Here is a 22,435-nt window from a genome sequence, read left to right on the forward strand (position 1 = left end):
CCTGCTCATGGGTGCAGGACAGTTGCAGCTTGTCCCATCAGTCATGGGCATCTAGGCTGTAGATATGCTCTTGTGTTTGTGAACAGCTGCTGGACACCTTTCTTCGTGTTTGCCTCCAAGTGGTAAACATCACAGTGTTAAACAAGCCCAAGCCGTTAGCCCTCCACCACCGTGCTTTATAGTTAGAGATGTTTGCACCAAAATGTTTTCAAATGAAGCCCACATATCTACTTTCCACACACCTGTAAAACAGACACGCCTATAAGGCCGTGCACATGTTTATTCTTGAACTTTACATTCAACATAATTAAGCATGTAGAGTCTGGGGTTCTCCATCCTGGTCCTGAAGGGCTGGTATCCGACATGTTTTTGTTGTTTCCCTGCCTCAACACACCTAATTTAAATCAGCAGGGGTTTAACAGACTTCTGCAGAGCATGAACAGGAGACTCAACCACTGAATCAAGTCTTTTGGAGCAGAGGAAACAACAAAAACATGCTGGACACAAGCCCTCCAGGACCAGCAGAGTCTGGGGTTAAGCTCCTAGATTCACCCTGAAGGCATCTGTGTCGTGTTCTGTGTCCGTCTGTCCCCAGCCTCCTCCTGTTCTCACTCCAGGTTCTCCTCGTGTCCCATTATTATCCCCAGCCCTCTCTAGACTTCCCTCAGGTGTCCTCCTAATCACTTCCTATTCCTAGTCCATCTTATTTTAGTCCTCCTCGTCCATCTTAGTTATTAGTTGTTTATTTTTGGCCCTCAGTCTTTAGGTTTAGTTGTATTTGTGTTTTATAGGTTAAGGTTTATCTGCCATCCTGCTTGTTTCTTCCCCCATTTGGATTATTGTATGCACCTGCCTTCCCTCCAGATCTCACTACTCGCACCTGTCACCTGTTTCCCTCTGTGTTCATAACCCTGTCTGTGTCTTTCAGTGTTGTTGGTTCATTGTAATCGTCAGCGTGTTCTGTCCTCCTCTAGTTACCCTGGTTCGTGCTTCTGTTTGTTTGTTCGATCAGCGAGTTTGATATTAAGTCGGGTTTGTTTTGGTGCCTCTGGACTTTGGCGCATCCGCCTTTAAAATAAAGGAAGTGTTTTCTCAAACCGCTCCTGCCTTGAGTCGTTCTGGGGATTCTGCATCCTGGGTCCTAACCTCCTTGCTGAGATGTCTTCTCTGGAAAAGAGAGGTGATCATCTCGAAAGTTTTCTCATCATGGTGATGAAATGTAAAACGGTGCAAAAATGGACTGAAAATGGCCTAGAAATGATGCAATAATCCGATACATTAGTCGTGTTTGATGATATCACTTTGCTTTGTTATGGATACCTCTGTAGTGTCCGTTCTCTCTGCTGCTGCAACACTTTGGTTACCTCTAGTTGGTTTGAATGAACTCAAGTTATTTTGCTGAACTATTATTCATCAGCTTTTTATCTCAATATAAAAAAATACATTTATAATAATAAATGCTGTTGGAATTCAAATTTTAATAACTTCATCACACACCTTACACAATTAGATGGCAGTAATAATGCAAGCAGCGTGTGTACAAAATCTTCATTCATTCATTCATTCATTCATTCATTCATTCATTCAGGTCTCACTTGCTGTATTGCTATAACTCCATCAGATAACACAGTAAAACATTACAGTTAAGGAGTAAATGATAAAAAGCTGGATTTCCTGCAGGACTCCACAGATAGGCAAACACATTCAGGGATGAAGCTGATACTTTTACTCCAGCTCCTGTCGGGTGAAGCCCAGCGCCTACAACTGGACGAGCTCCAGGAGACTCGAGCAGTCTTCTGCCTCCTGAGGTGAAACAAAAGAGACGGCCATATATGACTTATTCATCCGTGCAGCGTGATCAGAGTGGAAACACCAAAGGGCAGCGCTGGCATCTTTCCCTGATCTAGCCATCTGTAGAGTTGGATGCCACAGCAAAGTGTTTTCAGCAGCATGTGTTCAACACAAGCACATAAAGGTGCTAAGGCCTTTAAATCCTGAACAAGGTTGCTGTTTCAGCAGGAAAGGTCTTCTAACCGTTTTACATCTGTTTTTTGTGCAGATTCACAGATTTGTTTTATTCGTTCTCCTGACTCTGGCAGCATGATAAAACTCAGGCTCTTCTTATGCCCCGCTTGGCTCAAATGGCCGTCTGGCTGAGAATAAAAAATTCTAATGTAGATATGAAGCTTCATTCTCTCGAAATGTGAGGCAGGCTGGGGGATTTTTGACAAAGGTTAAACAGAACAGCAACTCTTTATCTGTTATTGCTTTAACCCTCCCACTGTCTTCATGGGTGACCCCTTGAGGAAAGTTGACCATTGAGCAGTATTGATGGTTTATTTCTTGAGGTCCACGTGGCAGGGATGAGGTGGTGCTCACGTCCCTCTCCCCAGCCAATTGGGCCAGCTCCTCCGGGGGGATCCAAGGTGTTCCCTGGCCAGGTGAGAAACATAGTCCCTCCACCGTGTCCTGGGTCTACCTTTAGGTCTCCTCCCGGTTGGACGTGCCCAGAAAACCTCATCAGGGAGGCGTCCAGGAGGCATCCTGACCAGATGCCCAAGCCACCTCAACTGGCTCCTCTCGATGTGGAGGAGCAGCAGGTCTACTCCGAGCCCCTACCGAATGACCGAGCTTCTCACCATATCTCTAAGGGAGAGCCTAGCCACTCTTCGAAGAAAACTCATTTCGGTCGCCTGTATCCGCGATCTTGTTCTTTCGGTCACTACCCAACGCTCATGACCATAGGTGAGGGTAGGAACGTAGATCGACCGGTAAATCGAGAGCTTCACTTTCTGACTCAGCTCTCTCTTCACCACGACAGACCGGTACAACGCCCGCATCACTGCAAATTGCAGCACCAATCCGCCTATCGATCTCACGCTCCAGTTTTCCCTCACTCGTGAACAAAACCCTGAGATACTTAGACTCCTCCACTTGGGGCAGGACCTCATCCCTGACCCGGAGAAGGCATTCTACCCTTTTCCGAATCAAGACCATGGTCTCATATTTAGAAGAGCTGATTCTCATCCCAGCTGCTTCACACTCGGCTGCGAACCGCTCCAGCAAAAGCTGAAGATCACGTTCTGATGAAGCCAACAGGACCACATCATCTGCAAAAAGCAGAGACCTGATTCTCAGGCCACCAAAACAGATGCCCTCCACACCTTGGCTGTGCCTAGAAATCCTGTCCATAAAGGTTATGAACAGAATCGGTGACAAAGGGCAACCTTGGCGGAGTCCAACTCTCACTGGGAACGAGCCCGACTTACTGCCGGCAATGCGGACCAAGCTCTGACACCGGTCCATTCAGACTCAATGTCCCCCGCCTCCCCAGAACATTTTGGAAGTTCTGTCGGAGGTGGGAATTGAAGCTCCTTCTTACAGGAGACGCTGCCAGACATTCCCAGCAGACCCTCGCGGTATGTTTGGGCCTGCCTGGTCTGACTGGCATCCTCTCCCATCATCTGAGCCAACTCACCACCAGGTAGTGGTCAGTTGACAGCTCTGCCCCTCTCTTCACCCGAGTGTCCAAGACATGTGGCCGCAGGTCAGATGAAACAACGACAAAGCCGATCATCGAGCTGCAGCCTAAGGTATCCTGGTGCAGAGAGCACATATGGACACCTTTATGTCTAAACATGATGTTCATTATGGACAATCCATGACTGGCACAGAAGTCCAATAACAAAACACCACTCGAATTCAGATCAGGGAGGCCGTTCCTGCCAACCACACCTCTCCAGGTCTCACTGTCATTGCCCACGTGAGCGTTGAAGTCCCCCAGCAGAACGAGGGAGTCACTGGAAGGAGCGCTCTCCAGCACCCCCTCCAAGGTCTCCAAAAAGGGTGGGTAGTCTGAACTGTAGTTTGGTGCATAAGCACCGACCACAGTCAGAACCCGTCCCCCAACACGTAGGTGGAGGGAGGCTACCCTCTCATTCACTGGGGTAAACCCCAACGTACAGGCACCAAGATGGGGGCAACTAGTATGCCCACCCCTGCTTGGTGCCTCTCAGTGGGAGCAACTCCAGAGTGGTAGAAAGTCCAACCCCTCTCAAGGAAACTGGTTCCAGAGCCAGAGCCATGCGTTGAGGTGAGTCCGACTATATCTAGTCGGAACCTCTCAACCTCACACACCAACTCAGGCTCCTTCCCCACCAGAGAGGTGACATTCCATGTGCCAAGAACCAGCTTCTGTAGCCGAGGATCAGACCGCCAAGGTCCCCGCCCTCGACTACCAACCGTCACACACTGCACCTGACCCCTTTGGCCCCTCCCTCGAGTGATGAGCCCATGGGAAGGGGAACCCACGTTTCCTCTTCGGGCTGTGCCCGGCCGGGCTCCATGGGTGAAAGCCCGGCCACCAGGCGCTCGCCAACGTGCCCCACCTCCAGGCCTGGCTCCAGAGGGGGGCCCCGGTGACCCACGTCCGGGCGAGGGAACACGGTTTCCATTTATATAATTCATCATAAGAGGTCTTTGGTCTGCTCTTTGTCTGATCCCTCACCTAGGACCTGTTTGCCATGGGTGACCCTTCCAGAGGCAGAAAGCCTCAGACAACTTAGCTCCTAGGATCATTGAGACACTCAAACCCCTCCACCACGGTAAGGTGGCAGCCCAGGGAGTTCACTGCATTTCACTGCATTATTTTATTTTATTTTGTTGGCCTCAGTTTGGAGAAACAGATATTTGTTCTCCTTTATTAGCTACACGCTAGTCTGAGTGAAGCTAATCGTAAAGTGTTTCTACCATCTGGAAAAACATAACGCAGCAGTAGCTCAACAGGTTGAGTGGGTTGTCCAGTAATCAGAAGGTTGCACGTTCGATCCCGGCTCCGAACAGAGAATTCTGCTGTTGTGTCCTTGGGCAAGACACTTAACCCACCTTGCCTGCTGGTGGTGGTTGGAGGGTCCGGTGGCGCCTGTGCTCAGCAGCCTCGCCTCGCATCCCCACCAGTGTATGAATGTGTGTGTGAATGGATGAATGATACACTGTAGTGTAAAGCGCTTTGGAGTCCTAAAGCCTGGTTTATGCTTCTCCGTCAGCTCCGCAAGGGACAGAAACGCATGGATTGACGGAAGCGTTTTGCTCTTTTACTTCTCCGTCTCCTGGAGAGTGTTGCAAAGCAATTGCCCGGCAGGACCACAGAGGGCGTTGCGTTGTTCTGTGGTATCCTGTCATGTATCCGGTCCAAGATCATTTGTTTATATTGTGTTTTTTGTGTATATAAGAGACTTTTAACACGGACATATTTGTCTCATTCTCCCACCTCTTCATACGCTCCCCACCTCTTAACTCACGTTTCCTGTCATTTCCGTCCACAAATAAAACGTTTGCTGCGCATCTTTTCACTCCTCCATTCACGGGGGAACTAAACGTTCATATTTTTAGAGTTTTTTCGTGAAGTATTCTTCAAGCTTCTCCGTGTCTGCCGCTAGTTAAACTCGGCTTTCTTTGCAATGGCGGCGCTGTAAACAACAGACCAATCACAAGCTTGCGTAATCCGTCTCGTTCGACGGGTGTTTAAAAAAGTGGGCTCGACTCCGTACGTACTTACGTGCCTGCCGGATCCCTACGCAAGGACGGACAATGTCGTTGCGTGTGCTCCACTCTGACGCAGACGGAGAAGCATAAATCAGGCTTTACTCTGAGAGGCGCTATACAAGTGCAGGTCATTTATCATTTAACGCTTGATTCTTAAATTATTCAAAGTACTTCATGCAACTAAACCTGTATACTATACTATGCTATGTTATGCTATGCTATACAAAACTACACTATACTGTATTATACTATACTATGCGATGCAATGCTAAACAAAAAAATGCTATACTATACTATACCATGCTATGCTATACTATACTATACAATGCTATACAATGCTATACTACACAAAGCTCTGCCATGCTATACTATACTATACTATACTAAGCAGTACTATACTATACCATACCATACTATGCTTTGCTATGCTGTGCTGTGCTATGCTATACAATACAATACTATACTATAATACTATACTATATTATACTATACTATACTATACTATGCTATACAAAACTATACTATGCTATACTGTACAATACTATACAATGCCATGCTATGCTATACTATGGTATGCTATGTTATGCTTATATTTTACTATGCTATGCCATACTATACTATACTAAGCAAGACTATACTATATTATACTATACTATACTATACCATGCTATACTATACTACTATACCATGCTAACCTATACTATACTATGCTATGCTATACTATAGTATACTATGCTATGCTATACTATAGTATACTAAGCAATACTATACTATGCTATGCTATACTATACAATACAATGCTATGCAATACTATGCTATGCTATGCTAGGGCTGGGCGATATGGTTAAAAATCAATATCACGATATATTGAGAATTTCACCTCGAAAACGATAAATGGACAATAACTACAGGCAAGTGCAGAAACAAAAGTTGTTCACCAGATGGAGCTGTCACGTGTATTACATTGAGTCACATTTTTACATGACTCAAGGTGGTACAGCTTCTTAAAGGGACATGAACCTTACCAACCTACACACATCTTTCATTGTTTTATTATCAAACGAATTGACATGGGAAAAAATTTCTCGATAAGAGTCAGAAACTTCAGTAACAGTAAATTTTCGATTCATTGCCCAGCCCTATACTATACGATATGATACGATACGATGTGATACTATACTACTATCTGTTTGCTGGGTAGAAGTGATCTGTTTCTCTAAATTGAGGCCACCCATTTTATTAATAATATTATTTCACAAACGTTCTACAGAGGTCCGCTCTAACAGAGTTTAAGTGCTGAACTCATAAAAGAGCTTCTGCAGTTCTCCTAAATGATAGATGTCCCTATTGAAAAGTAAAGCCACCTCCAACCTCCTCCTTGCAAGGCAGCAGTGCTACCGTCAGGCAGCCCACGGGTTGACTAGCTGGCTATAAATGCATTATGTTTGCTGTAGCGTTGGAAATGTTCCTCAGCAAAGTCTCTAGGGAACGGGAGAAGTCTTTTTTATAGTCGGTGTAAATCTGCCTTGTTCTCTATAGACATTGCTGAGTCCAGCTGAAAATGTGAAAGAGAGTTTGGGAATACGTCATTGGTCCAGGTTACTGTGGATTTAAAAAGGCAAATCTAAACGTTGACCCACAGGGTGGAGTAATGATGTGGATCATGACAAAAGTATTCAAGTGTAAAAAAGTAATTAAACAGTAATGTAGTCATGTCCTCTAACATGTTCTATGAGCTCTGAAGCTGTAAACTAGGAGGGTGGAGATCTTTTTGATCTCAACAATAACCCTCTCTGATGAGAAAAAGAAGGAAAGGTGTCCGAAGACTCGGTTACTGTTGGGTTCTGTCTACTGCGTGTGTTAATTTCCTGCTGCGCCGATATTCCTCTCCTGGGATCAATAAACACTCACCTTATCTAATCTGTGTGATCTGGCAGCATGTCTGATGTCTGCTGTTCAGTTATTCTTCTGTCAACAACAACACCGACTCAAAGACCGTCTCCGGTGTGCTGATGTAGCTTTAATTCACTCATTAAAGACTTTTAAACATGACTTTAAAACTAAACTCATTCATTAGTTTATTAGATTAAAGGCAGAGACAGTCCTTTTCTTTTTAAATGGTAAAATGATAAATGGCGTGTATATGTATAGTGCATCCCCCCCAAGATGCTTTACAACACCATCAGTCACTCACCCACACACACACATTCACACGCTGGTGGTAATGAGCCACTTTGCAGCCACAGCTGCCCGGGGATCACAGACAGGCTGCTGTACACGGGCACCAGTAGCAGGCAAGGAGGGTGAAGCGTCTTGCCCAAGGGCACAACTACTGATCAGGGCGTGAACCTGCAACACTACAGTTACAAAGCGGGTGCTTAATGCCCGTTGTGTTATTACATTTATGCCATTCTGATCACAAAACCTTACAGTGCAGTTAAATAAAACAAGAAGTTTAATTAAAGTACTCGAGTAAGATGAATTAAATGATGAATGATGTAAATGTCCACCTTTTTAACCCAAGAGCTCTAGTTCTATTTAATACAATAGTAAACATTCACACATCTACGTATGTACAAATTTCCATGCACAAAATAACTCTTTCCTATTATTTTAGCAATGGCTGGTGAGAGGCTGCTGATTTCTGAAGCAGGTCGTTGTTCCAGCTCAACCCCACACAGCTCCTTATGCAGAAACGACAGAATGGTGCAGCAGATCTGCCCTGCAGATAAAATAAAACAGGGTCTATTCATCAGGCTGTGCAATGTTTAGGGATGAGTACCGAATTCGGTACTTTTTAAGGTACCGACCGAATTCCATAGTACCGACCGAACACCGATTCACGTCATTTCAAACGGTGCCTCGTTTCGGTACTGCCAAGACAGTTGCGCATGCGCAAGAGCGTTATGTTGCCGGTCCCTGCGAGCCCGTTGTAAACAGAGCAAGCATGGTAGAAAGAACGCACGCTAAAGCTTGGGTCCACTTCACTAAATGTGATGGGTAACTGGGTGATGAAACTAGCGACAGACAACGATCTAAGTGAGACATCCTCATCTTAATCTGCTCCAGTAGGTAAATAAAATGTTTAAGATAACGTTACCTTGATTTGTTAGCTTCCGTTTCGCTAATGGTGCGTTCGCTTTCTCCTCGGAACTCCGAATTTCCGACTAGAAGAACATGAACGCGCTCTAAAGTTTGGCTTTACTTTACTAAATGCGACGGGTGAATGGATGAAGGTAAAACCAGCGACAACGATCTAAGTTTGAGGCATCATCGTTTTAATCTGCTCCAGCAGCTAAATAAACTGTTAAAGATAACGTTAGCTTGATATGTTAGCTTCCATTGCCACCGTTGTTACCAGCTAATGGTGCGTTCGCTTTCTCCTCGGAAATTCTAACTTCCCAGTAGGAAAAATCAAATGAAAAAGGACGGCAAAAGGAATGAAGATACACAGTAAATTTAGTTCACAGTAAAGATGTTTGCTTCAGTTTAATTATCAGCTTATAAAACTACAAGGACGATGTTAAAATACAAACTTGTATGTTATTTATCGTGATATTTATCAAATATGGTTATATATATATATATATTGAGAAAAATATATATTTAATTATAAAAGAGAATTAAAATAATAAACACTCAAAAGTATCGAAAATTGGTACCGTTAAGTACCGGTATCGACTCGTAGGTACCGGGAATTAGTACCGGATCGATTCAAATGTCAAAGGTACCCATCCCTAGCAATGTTACAGTACTTATTAGACGGATTACGAGTTAAAATATATTCAGCCTCAGTTTTTCATGAAAGAAGAAGCTAGATGTCTTCCAAGTGAAAGTCTTGTTAATGTGTAACCATGTAGATATCGGTTGATCTCATTCTCTCTTTTCTACATCTGCAGTGGTCTCTCGTATAAAGGAATGCCTTGTGAGTCGTCCTCTGGGAGAAAAATGCTCTTCTGTTTCAGGAAGTAGAAGTTTGTCAGAAGGGAGGATGATAGGATTGCAAGTCTTACTCATTAATACACATGATATGCAAAAAACTCACTTCTGATTGGCTAACAGCAACGAGACTCTCCCACTGCTTTCGTTTGCTCTTTTCTCGAGGGATGCCGAGCTCTGATTGTAGCCACAGCCATGAGGGCGCGCCTGAAGCCACAAATGGCTGTGACTGCTATCCCGTAGCCACGAGAACAGCCAATGGCTATAGCTATGAATTGTTGTGACAGCACCCACTGCCTGGACAGACTCCTTCATGTGAATGGTTTAGCGATAGGTTAACACTTAACTGAGAAGCATTGTTCTGGCGGTTTATAAGTGCAGTACAATCCCTGCAAACTAGCATTTTCCGTTCCGTTTCTGCTCATCTTGCGGCTGGAGATTATGATCCACTGTTCCGTCTTCACTCAATACGTTTCAGTAAGTCCTTTGTGCCGCACTACTTTCAGGACACAAAAAAACACGCTTGTTTTTGTCCCGATCGCACGGAATTTGGGCGCGCCTGAGGCGGAAGCGCTGCGTCGCTCCTGTGATTTAGAGAAGTCAAGTGGTCTGTAGATTCTTTTACCATCCTTTTATTATAGGTTTTAATACTTATTCAGTATGCTTATGGATATGTGTGTGTGTGTGTGTGTGTGTGTGTGTGTGTGTGTGTGTGTGTGTGTGTGTGTGTGTGTGTTTGTGTGTGTGTGTGTGTGTGTGCGTGCGTGTGTGTGTGTGTGGGTATGTATATATGTGTGTGTGTAAATGAACATGTGTGTGGGTATACATGTTCTTATGTGGTTTTAGGTATTTTTATTTTCATTTATTGTGGTTGTTGTATGTTTTAGAGAGCGAACATCAACCGAAGACAAATTCCTTGTAAATGTAATTTTACTTGGCCAATAAATCTGAAATCTGAATCTGAATCTGGTCACACAGGACACGCCACGCTGCTGAGCGCCTCCTAGAAAGTCACGCGATAGTCACAACATCACGCGGGACATGAGAACAGGAAGCGAGAAGTGACTCTATTGTTTATACGTGATCAGACTTGCCGTCGTGTTTTGTGACTCTAATTCATTAACAGTGGGTAAGCACGCCATTGATTAAAATATTTTAAGATCAATAGTACTTTAAAGTAATCTAAATTGCGGTTGGGTTTGTGACGTGAAGCCAGCCACTATTAGAGACCGGCCTTTATTTAGCCCGCTGACAGCGAGACTGGCTAATGTAGGAGACCCGGCCGGTATTGGACTACGGGCCACTATTAGAGGATTTACGGTATCATGCTACCTGCCAATCAAATTTAATTACTCATAATTTCAAGCATTTAGTTATACCTAAACCGAAGAGTTACAAAAAATACCCCCCCCCCCACCCCCCACCCCCACCCCCCCCGAGTTATAACTGCAAACTAGATCTACTACAACTAAAATGGTTGTGAAGTTTGCATTATGGGAGTCAATGGTGACTTGCTCCTTTCTGGTGCCAACGCCTAGAGGATGAGGGGGAAACTGCAATGTTTGTCACTTCCTGGTTGTCTTCACATTTGGCCGAGGGAGTTTGCTGCTTTGTTCAAACTCGTGTTTGCACATTTGAAGCAGCATTTATATTAAACTCACGGTGTCCTCTAACGCTTCAGAGTCTCTGGGGCTCAGCAGCTCTGTAAACTCAGCTGAAGCTTATTTTCTTGCACATTACTTTCTCGCATTAGCTGCAAGGCCTGCCCTGCAGTCAGGAGGCTATGCAGAACTGAAGAAACACCAAGCCTGGTGTTTGTAGCTGTTATGTGATGTTTCACTCTGATAAAAACGACTTCTTTACTTAAGAACAGAGTTGGTAACAAATAAAGCTTCTTGTAGTTGCATCATTGGCAAATAAGCCCAGCAGAAAGCTGGAGGTTAGGAGATTACAGATGTGAGTGATCCAGCTGCTAATTTTGATGCACATCTTAGACATAGAAGGAACCCTGCTGTTCTACTAGTGTGCCAAATGAGCAGCACCTGTTGGACCACAGGAAACAAATAAAAGACTGTTTTTGTTTTCGTTAAACATCCTGAGGTGTTCATAGAAAATGACACACACACACACACACACACACACACACACACACACACACACACACACACACACACACACACACACACACACACACACACACACACACACACACACACACACACACACACACACACACACACACGCATGAGATGTTTACATACAGCTCACATCTGGATTTGCCTTTACGGGACTTAAAACGGGTGTCCATGAGGAGATGCTCTCGGAAGGCATCTGGGAAGATTCAAGACAGACTGAAGGTACTTGATGTCTAATGGAGCATTTTTATCTCTGTATTTCTAAGGAAGAGGGGCACGGCCTTGAGTGTCCAAGTAGAGATCAAAGAGACATAATAATTATGGAGAACATGGAGCTGAAAATGAGCCAGAGAGAAACTGGAGATGTGACAGCTGAGACTGAACCGTAAACATCCCTGGGCCCCTTAAATTCACGCGCTGTGGCATCTGTGTTTCTGGTGAACTGACACCTCAAAGCGGTCATCCAGGCAGCCATAAAAGGCTAAGATCCAACCAGACGTTGGAATGAGAAGTGATGTTTTTAATTGTTGGTCCCTCTTCATGAAGGGGATCGGGAGGACTCAGTCGCACCACTGCACTGGTCAAAGCTCGTTTATCTGACTTCTGGGGGGAAAAGTACTAATACTACAAGTTTTTCTTTTTCTCAGGGTTCAGTCTAAAACATATTAAAAACTCTTGTGTCTTAGTGTTTGTAAATCAGCTGTAATAGTCTGTTCTTTCAGATCTTTTGTGAAGGGATAGCAAGCTAGATGAAGACTTTAACCCCAACCTGAAAGGGAAAAAACAGGTGTATCATGTGTGTCAAAGACGTCGTATCCTGTCATGTCACTTTATCCAAACCATTGCAACATAATACATTAAAGACCACTAGTAGATATAACCAGAGAGCAAATGGATCACTCCTGAGTAAATGCTATAAAATAAAAGTGAGTCTTCATCAGTGACTGACACACATTAATGAAGTGAAACAACCAGTCTGGGGGTTTTGGAGCCAAAACTGAAAAAAATCGCCCTCTAGCTTTCTGCCGGTATCATATACAGCAGCCTAAGCAGAGAGGTCCAGACTTCCCTCTCCCCAGCCGCTTGGGCCGGCTCCTCTTGGGGAAAGCCAAAGCGTTCCCAGGCCAGCCGAAAGACATAGTCCCTCCAGCTTGTCCTGGTTCTTCCTTTAGGTCTCCTCCCAGTTGGACGTGCTCAGGAAAGCTCACCAGGGAGACGTTTAGGAGGCATCTTAATCAGATCCACCTCAACTGTCTCCTCTCGATGTGGAGGAGCAGCGGGTCTACTCTGAACCCCTCCTGGATTACCGAGCTTCCCACCCTATCTCTAACGGAGAGAGCAGCCACCCTGTGGAGAAAACTCATTTCAGTCGCTTGTATCCCTGATCTCATTCTTTCAGTCACTACCCAAAGCTTGTGACCATCAGTGAGGGTAGGAACGTAGATCGACCGGTAAATCTCTTCACCACGACAGACCGGTACAACGCCCGCATCACTGCAGACGCAACACCAATCCACCTGTCAATCTCACGCTCCAGCTTTCCCTCACTCGTGAACAAGACCCTGAGATACTTAAACTCCTCCACAGGAGCAGGACCTCATCCCTGACCCGGAGAAGGCGCTCCCTTTTCCGACTCAAGACCATGGTCTCAGTGGCATTGTATCCTATCATAATTAACTGAACAATAACGATGCTGGTGGATATTTAATCAACAACTAAGCAAGAACACAAAGATGCATCTGCTGTAAACAATTCACCGTAGCCACAATTGCAGTAATGTTTTTCTACATATGGTAAATGGTCTTTGTTTGATATGTAGCGCTTTCTAGGGTCCTACAACCCCCCCAAGGTACTGTACAACACAGTCATCTATCGAAGCACACGCACGCGCAAACACACACACACACACACACACACACACACACACACACACACACGCACACTCACACACACAGTCACACTCTGGCGGTGATAAACCACAATGTAGCCACAGCTACCCTGGGGCTTACCGACATAGGTGAGGCTGCTGAACACTGACAGAATAGGTTTTTAAAGAGCAAGTCACCCCCAAATAAACATTTTTTTTGCTGATAAACTAAATAAACGAGTGTCTAATCGTGCTGCAGACACGTGTAGTCAATAATTTGGCACTTCAGTGCATCTTAGTTAAATTTAAATATTCTGCCTAAAACTGGCAGTGTTGTGCCGTTGTCAGGTAAAAACTCTGCACTGTATTTGAATTTAAATCTGCCACCGCTATTGGCTAAGAGGTATGCGATGATGTAAACTGGTACATTATGATGTCACAATGTTGTTGTGAGCCTGTGTGTGTGTATTTGTTAGCGGCTCCGCCCTCTCGGTCTGCCAGGCAACAGCATTTGTTGCATTTTTCAAACATGAAGTGGGAGTGGAGTTAGACTCTGGTAGGGGGTGACTTGCTCTTTAAGTCTCAAAGAGTCTCAAAAATCATATTATTAAATGAAATGTAAATTTGCCCCCCTCCCCCCCATATGAGCTGCTGAGCCATATTGAGCCCCAACAAGATGTCCTATTCTATATTCAGTCTAAAGAGCAGTTTTAAATAGCGGAAACAGTTGTTCTAGGACCCCTTTTTGGATTAGCTTTCATAGAAAAACCTACATTTGTTGATCTTTCTCACATGGTATCCTACTGTACTCTTCCACACCGCATTACAATCAAGACGAGATCATGTATGATTTCATTTTATTTTGGATACAACTCTTTCAGAGCTTATTGGCAACACCAGTTTTATCTGGTTTTAGGATGTGATTCAGATTTTCGTCTAACCAGAACAGGTCTGATTTTTATGCTCGTTGTCTTTGGGGGATAGCATCCCTTCATTTTCTGCTGATAATCATCATTTGCTTTAACCTGTCACTTGTCGTGTGATTACATAAACATGGTGCGTTCCAAATGTGATCACTTATACACGTGGGATTTTACGTTAAACACCAAATGTGTCTCTTCTCCCAGGTGATGAAAACATACCACATGTATCACACTGAGAGCATCAGTGCAGAGAGCAAGCTGAAAGATGCTGAGAAGCAGGAGGAGAAGCAGTTCAGCAAGTCCGGAGATCTCAACGTCAACCTGCTCCGCCACGAAGACCGCCAACCACGGCGCAGCTCTGTCCGAAAAATAGAGAAGATGAAAGAGAAGGTACGAATGCTTAAGACAACAAGAGTGGGGTTTGGGTACCCCAAATCCTTCACCGTCGGCTCAGCTGGGCTCAGAGGAAGCTTTGATGAGCTTCTCGGCAAGGCTAAGTGTTGATGAGGTATGGGTTCATTTGGAAAGGATGGGAAGGGGGAGTCATTCTCTACTTCAGACGCTACCACGCATCATTTTCTGAGCTTACTTCAGAATTTCTTCATGCAGATGAAGAAACCCCCTTTTTATCTCATTGGTGCAGTAAATCAAAAGACTAGTTTCCTTCGTGTTTTGGATGCTAACTTCGCCTGCATCAGTAGCTGCATACTATTTATAACAACGTAGTGATGAATATTTGTCTTTCCTGCTGCTGTTTCTGAACTCTTGTCTCATCACTCCGCCTGGAAGGAATGTGAATGAATAGGAAGGACAATCAGTCACACACTTCTCCATCCTTCTTTTGTGTTATTGCTTTATGAAACCAGAAATGGACACTCCACCTTTAAGGAAGTACAGCAATCATGAACGGGTGCCTCTAGGTTTTCCAGAGTTGTTCCTGGAGTGATTGAGGATATTTTTGTAAAAGCACTAAATGAAATCTCTTTGAACACCACTGATTATATCTGCTTTTATTTAACAGTAGTGACTTATCAGGGCCACTCAGGTGTTTTCGGTTTGTAACTATTTTAGATTGTTGGGGGGAAACAAAGAGGTTCGTTGATCCAACTTAAATAAATGGCTTCAAGTATTTGTATTGCGTAAATTTATTATGTGTGTTGAAACAAATTTTACAGCTGAATCAAATAACTTGGATACATTTATTTCAAAACCTTGTTACCAATTAAAGACAGTTGTTGAAATTTGGATGAACTATTATTTCTTTCAGTTTAGGAAAGCTCTATGGTGCACATGAACACAATCTGAGTAAATCTGAGAAGGTATTTACAGGTCGGGTGTGACCCCAGGTGGAAGGTCATAGGTCATAGGTTATTTACACGTGTAAATGTGGGTATTGTAGGTTTTCTCCAGTGCTGGTTAATTTTGGGGTTGTTCCTTTTTATCCTAAAATAACAACTTTAATCTCAATATTTCAACAATTTTTCTGGAAATGTTATTTTGACATGTTTTATTTTATTCTGGGGAAAAAAACCATTTTCTTGACATTTCAGCGTTATTCCTGATGTTGGACTTTCATCACTTTCCTCCTGATGTTCTTTTGCATGTCGACTTTTTTCTTGATATCTTAATTTTTTCTCAATGTTTAGACTATATTCTTGGCTGTACAATTATCGTTTACTCCAAATACTATTTTGACCAATTTTCTTGAATATTTTGTCTTTTAGTAAGTTTAGACTTTTATATTTAAACTAGAAAACTAACTTTTTGTCTTCTCTGACCCTAATAAGTTACAAGTGTAGTCAGGCTTAACGTAGTAAATAATATTCTTTTATTCCTAATGTTTAAAGTCAAATAAGACTAATATTCAGCTGTCTGCAGCTTTGAATAAGAATGTTCCCAAACATCACCCTTGAAGTCCATCATGTATAAAGTGTTTTGTGCTGATGAGGAGGATTATTAACTGTATGTTTTTATTTATCCATCATGATTCAGACTCTGCAGCGACGAGCACAGGTGGAAACTCCCTTGGATGTTTTTCTCCTTCATCTGCTCTGTCTCTTCTCTCCTCCCTCAGAGACAAGCCAAGTATTCAGAGAATAAGCTGAAATGCACAAAAGCCCGAAATGATTATCTTCTGAACCTGGCAGCAACCAACGCGGTGGTGGCAAAGTATTACATCCATGATGTCTCTGATATGATAGACGTAAGTATGCGTGAGGAACATGTGTTTGTTTGTGTCTCAGCTGGGACCGCCGGTGTTGATTTAACTCTGCAGCTCCATCACTTTCCTCACCATCTGCTCTGGTTCCCTCGCAGCCAGCTCCCGGTTGGTTTTTCAGCTGCTCGGTCGCTCTCGGTAGAAGCAGTTAGCACCATTTCATTAGCTGCATAACAGAACCTCATTACTGTTGACAAGAACGTGTGTTACAGCTCCCTACTTCATCAAAGAGAAGCAGTTGTTAGGGATGATTTCATCAGCATTACACATTTTCTCAGCTGACCTCCCCATTTATTTGTGTTTGTTTATCTGGTTTTTAAAAATTTCTCTGCAAACATACGTTTCTTTTAGCTGTAGTAAAGCCAAAATAATCACCTGATACATCAACATCAGGACTCCTCAGATTTAAAATAAAGGAAAACTGTTTCTCTTTATCCACAACACTGTCGACCAACATGCTTCTCACACAGATAAAAACATACCGACATAATTAAAAACGGTAAAAAAACATGGACAATATATTAAAACATACAAAAACATTGTAAAAGAAATAAAACACAACACTGCTTAAAGACGGAAGTGGATAAGAATAATCAGTCCGTGTTAAAAGCCCGTGAATAATAGTGAGTCTTGAGGAGCGACTTAAAAACGACCAGAGAAGATGCCTGTCTAATATTGCCTGGAAGCTGGCTCCAAAGCCCAGGCGCGGCAGCGGAATAGGACCTATCTCCTCTCAGCTTCAGCCTTGTTCTTGGAACCACCAACTGCTGCTGGTCAGCCGACCTCAACCGGCGAGTCGGCTCATATGACACAAGCATGTCCGCTAGATAGGAAGGTGCTAGTACATTCAACGAGTTGTACGCCAACATCAGTATTTTAAAACGAACTCTTAAAGCAACTAGGGATGGGTACCTTTGACATTTGAATCGATTCGGTACTAATTCCCGGTACCTAGGAATCGATACCGGTTCTTAACAGTACCAATTTTAAATACTTTTGAGTGTTTAATATTTTTAATTCTCTTTTATAATTAAATATATATTTTTCTCAATTTATAACCATATTTGATAAATATCACGATAAATAACATTCAACTGTTTGTATTTTAACATCGTCCTTGCAGTTTTATAAGCTGATAATTAAACTGAAGCAAACATCTTTACTGTGAACTAAATTTACTGTGTATCTTCATTCCTTTTGCCGTCTTTTTTCATTTGATTTTTCCTACTGGGAAGTTAGAATTTCCGAGGAGAAAGCGAACACACCATTAGCTGATAACAATGGTGGCAATGGAAGCTAATTGATCAAGATAACGTTATCTTAAACAGTTTATTTAACTGCTGGAGCAGATTAAAACCATGATGCCTCACACTTAAATCGTTGTCGCTGGTTTCATCTTCACCCAATCACCCGTCGCATTTAGTAAAGTGAAGCCAAACTTTAGAGCGTGTTCGTGTTCTTCTAGTCTGAAATTCGGAGTTCCGAGGAGAAAGCGAACACACCATTAGCAAAATGGAAGCTAACATATCAAGCTAACGTTATCTTAAACATTTTATTTACCTACCGGAGCAGATTAAGATGAGGATGTCTCACTTAGATCGTTGTCGCTGGTTTCATCATCACCCAGTTACCCATCACATTTAGTGAAGTGGACCCAAGCGTTAGCCTGTGTTCTTTCTACCATGCTGCTCTGTTTACAACACGCTCGCAGCGACCGATGACATAACGCTCTTGCGCATGCACAGCTGTCTAGGCAAGTTCTCGTTATAATGGACGGGTACCGAAACGAGGCACCGTTTCAAATGACGTGAATCAGTGCTCAGTCGGTACTATGGAATTCGGTCGGTACCTTAAAAAGTACCGAATTCGGTACCATCGCTAAAAGCAACTGGAATCCAGTGCAGAGTAACCAACACCAGGGTGGCATGCTCATGCTGTTAGCAAATGAGCCACAGCATTTTGGACTATCTAAAGTCTATTGAGGCAGCCCTGACTCACCCAGACATAAAAACTATTACAGTAGTCAAGCCTTGAGGTGATGAATGCATGAATGAGTCTTTCCAGATCACATCTCACCAAAACCGACTTGACTCGGGCCAGCTTCCTTAGTTGGAAGAAGCAGGGCTTCACCCCACAGTTGATCTGTTTATCAAACTTCAGCTCCTCGTCAACCTAACACCAGGTCAGTGATGACCTTCATAGGAACGGGTGCAACAGGTCCAAAGGAGAAGGGGAGATGGTTGATAATAGAAAGAAGACTTGACAAACTAAAGAGTTCCACCTCAGGATTTTTCCTGTTTTTCACACACACGCAGAGCGTCTGGTTCACAGACTGGGGCTTTGCTTAATTTAGCATTTTAATAAAAAATATTCAATAAGTTACTGGAACTTCCCTCCGCAGTTGTAATGAAATGTAAGCCCAAAAGTGGGCTGCTTGGTGGTGCAGTTGTTAGCACTGTTGCCTTGCAGCAAGAAGGTTGTAGGTTCAAAACCTGGCTGCGGTCTTTCTGCATGGAGTTGCATGTTCTCCCCATGCATGCGTGGGTTTCCTCAGGGTACTCCGGTTTTCCCCACAGATCACAACATGCCCTGTAGGTTAACAGTTGTACGTTGGTTTGCATAAAAGCATCTGCCAAATAAATAAACATACATTTAAATAATATTTTTTCCAGTGTATTTTCTCTCAGGTTCCACTTTAGACACACACAAAAAAAAATCCCCTTTCAATCTTTTTTCTTCCGTTTTTGCTGAAATAATCATTTTTATTCATGTTTTTCCCATAGCCTAAGTGTGCTCTGTTTCACACCTCTGCAAAATAAAATAGATGAAGAATTTGTGACTGGAATAATATTTTTGATTTAATATTTGTTTTTAAGCTGTAAAGCGCTGCATCTTTGATGCATTTATTTTTGGTAATTTATGAAAAAAAAAACATACCTAGACACGATTTTAATGACATTTTAATAATCTTGCAAACACGAGTCGTGACTAAACATATCGGAGGGTGAAGATGTCCGGTGGACCCTCAGAAAACCTTCTCTTTGCAGAGCAGCTCTTGCATATCTGGAATCACTTAATGATCCAAGTCATCCCAAATCCTTCTGTGGTGCAGGAAATGAATCCTTGCTGTTCTGTCAGCCACATAGAGGAGTCAGAGGTTCTCCTAAAAGTTTAAATATGAATGAATTTGCATATTAGTGTGAAGAAATCAAAATAAGAGACTCCAGCAGCGTTACTAAAACTCTTCTGCTCCTCCGGTGCTGCTAGATGTGTTCCTGCTCTGTTTATGTGTCTGAAAGCATTGAACTGACTCACCTCAGACCTGGTTCTGCTGATCTGAGTTTGACTGAGCGGTGCAACGAGGCTTGTGCACTAAGAGCCGACTTCCTGAGTTAAAGAGTTTTAAAGAGCGTTTATTTAGTGATTTACGGAGCTGTCAGCTGCCCCCAGCTCCCTCTAAACCTCCTCAGTGCTGCCCTCCGCCTAATTAGCTTACTTCATGCAGTGCTGTGTGATAAGGCTCTGTAATTACCTCTCCTGCTGTACTCTGCCAAATCCTGTAATTTTATGAACTCTGCCTCATATTTTTAATGTGAAGAACATAATCAGGTATTTAGTCAATTAAAAGGGCCTAAAGATGCTCAAAGGGTTCTTGAAGACTTAAAACAAACCCTCTAAATGACCTATACTAACTTTTTTATTATTCCTTGTTGAATTGATTCTAATTTTTCTAATTGAAAAATCAATTAAAGACTCTGAAGCTGCAGCAGTTTTATCCTCCCATCATGAAGTGTACGATAAAGGAAACATTGACTGGTTTGACTGGTAATTAGCAGATCCAGCACAGAAAAATTCCCCCGGTCTGTGAACGCACCACGGTGAATCAGGCTCTAAACACTGGGATGCTGTTTCAGGAAGTTGTTCCTGTTTTTTTTATCTGTTTTTTTTTATCTATACCTGATGCACTTTTATGTTTTGAATTGTTTTCTGGTACAAACCCATCTAATCCATGGTTGTTTGAATTTTATTTTCCCAGACCATGCAACCTGAAAGTGTAACAAGTTAGTATTTATTTTTTAAATAAAAATGTAAAATTTGAAAGGTGTGGAGCACTGAAAAAACATTTTTAATTCATATTTCTGATTATAACTGAGTTTTTCTTGTAGGCTGAACTTGAAAACAGTCTCCTACACCTATAGACGGTGAAACTTAGAAAGGCCTGACAGAGCTACGTCAAGCAGCCACCCGTACTTGCTCACGTAGGCTGTTGTTGGTTTTGCATCCATTATCAACAGAAAACGTTTCGGCTAGCAGAAGCTAAACATTAGCATTAGCTTAGCATTAGCCACCACAAAGCAGAAATCCTTCAGGCTTGTGATATTTGTGGAGATTAAACATCAACGTTGCAAAGCAAATGGAGTCAATGGTAGAGTTGTGTTGTTGTTATCCATTCAGAATCGAGATGTCCAAATATCAGGAAATAAGACACCAAATCCCGTCGTGTTAAGCTCTCCTCTGATGTAGCACACTTGTCTGTGCTGATGCAGGCGTTTCTAGGCTATTTTTTGCCCTGAGTACGGCTTGCAAGGCATTCATTCCTACCAGAGACCACTGCAAATGTACTGATTAAACAAGTTTTCCATACCTTTAGATAATTAGAAACAGGGATGTGTATTGTTGAAATTCTGGCGATACGATACATATCACGTTACAGGGGAGACGATACGATATATCACGATATATTGCAATACATCCAGTCAGACGTTACAAGCTTTTTTTTTTTTTTTACTGAATTTATTGTAAGAATGCTCAATGAACAGTCCAAACTGATATGTAACATGTTTAACATGAGGTATCTGACCCATGATGGAGGGATTTACATTTCAATGGTGGAAACAAAACCCGTTGCACACTGCTGCCAACTAGCGGGTGGCAATTGAATTGCACAAAACGAAAAGAAAACACGTTTTTTTGAACATCGATATAATATTGCTGGAAAAAATATCACTATATATTGCCATATCGATATTTTCTTACATCCCTAATTGGAAATAAAAAAAAAAGGTTTGCTGCTATCAACCAGTGGATTCATAAAAGCTGTAAATCAGAAGGTGAAACACACGTATCTGCTCTTCTCCAAAGTGCTGTGACCTGGGCTACCACGCCAGCTTGGCTCGCACCTTCAGGACCTACTTATCTGCAGAGTACAACCTGGAGACGTCACGCCACGAGGGCCTGGATATCATTGAGAATGCAGTGGACAACCTGGACTCGCGCAGTGACAAGCACAAGATCATGGATATGCATAACCAGGTGTTCTGTCCTCCGATGCGCTTTGAGTACCTGCCGCACATGGGGGATGAGGTTAGGCCTGCTGGAAAGTCACCTCTTTTTCTTACTGTTGAAGGCATAAAATAAAGCAGCTGTGTCTGTCGTTTGTTTGTTTTGCTCTCTTTCCTCCTCAGGTTTGCCAGGTCAGCGCCCAGCAGCCGGTCCAGACTGAGCTCCTGATGCGCTACCACCAGCTCCAGTCTCGATTAGCTACACTGAAGATTGAGAATGAGGAGGTTAGAGGTTATGATTTGTGTCTTTCTCCCCAATTAAAGTAAAGAATAATCTGCTATGTTCCCCAGAGCCATCACATTATCAAGGGGTAAAAGTAGGACTACATCACCATCTGCTCTCACTCCAATTACTTTCCAGCCTCCATTAGTCTGCAGGAGAATAAAGCGCTGAAGACTCTTGTTCTGTTTAATATGTGAGAAAGTTGTTATGAATAAGAGAGACAGAGATGAGGAGGTAGAGGCTC

General features: G+C 43.0%; 1 protein-coding gene across 3 annotated transcripts in view; it reads left to right on the forward strand.

Moving 5' to 3' along the window:
• The window catches only part of srgap3 (SLIT-ROBO Rho GTPase activating protein 3), an 88,720-nt gene that overhangs the window by 47,853 nt on the left and 18,432 nt on the right, over window positions 1–22,435 (forward strand). For all 3 annotated transcript variants that reach the window (XM_070549241.1, XM_015959825.3, XM_070549242.1), the window contains exons 5-8: window positions 14,613–14,798; window positions 16,483–16,611; window positions 21,769–21,990; window positions 22,092–22,193. In XM_070549241.1, coding sequence (XP_070405342.1) covers window positions 14,613–14,798; window positions 16,483–16,611; window positions 21,769–21,990; window positions 22,092–22,193 — 639 coding nt within the window. The remainder of the gene's footprint in view (window positions 1–14,612; window positions 14,799–16,482; window positions 16,612–21,768; window positions 21,991–22,091; window positions 22,194–22,435) is intronic.

This window comes from Nothobranchius furzeri, chromosome 3, assembly GCF_043380555.1.
Source record: "Nothobranchius furzeri strain GRZ-AD chromosome 3, NfurGRZ-RIMD1, whole genome shotgun sequence".
Lineage (NCBI taxonomy): Eukaryota > Metazoa > Chordata > Actinopteri > Cyprinodontiformes > Nothobranchiidae > Nothobranchius > Nothobranchius furzeri.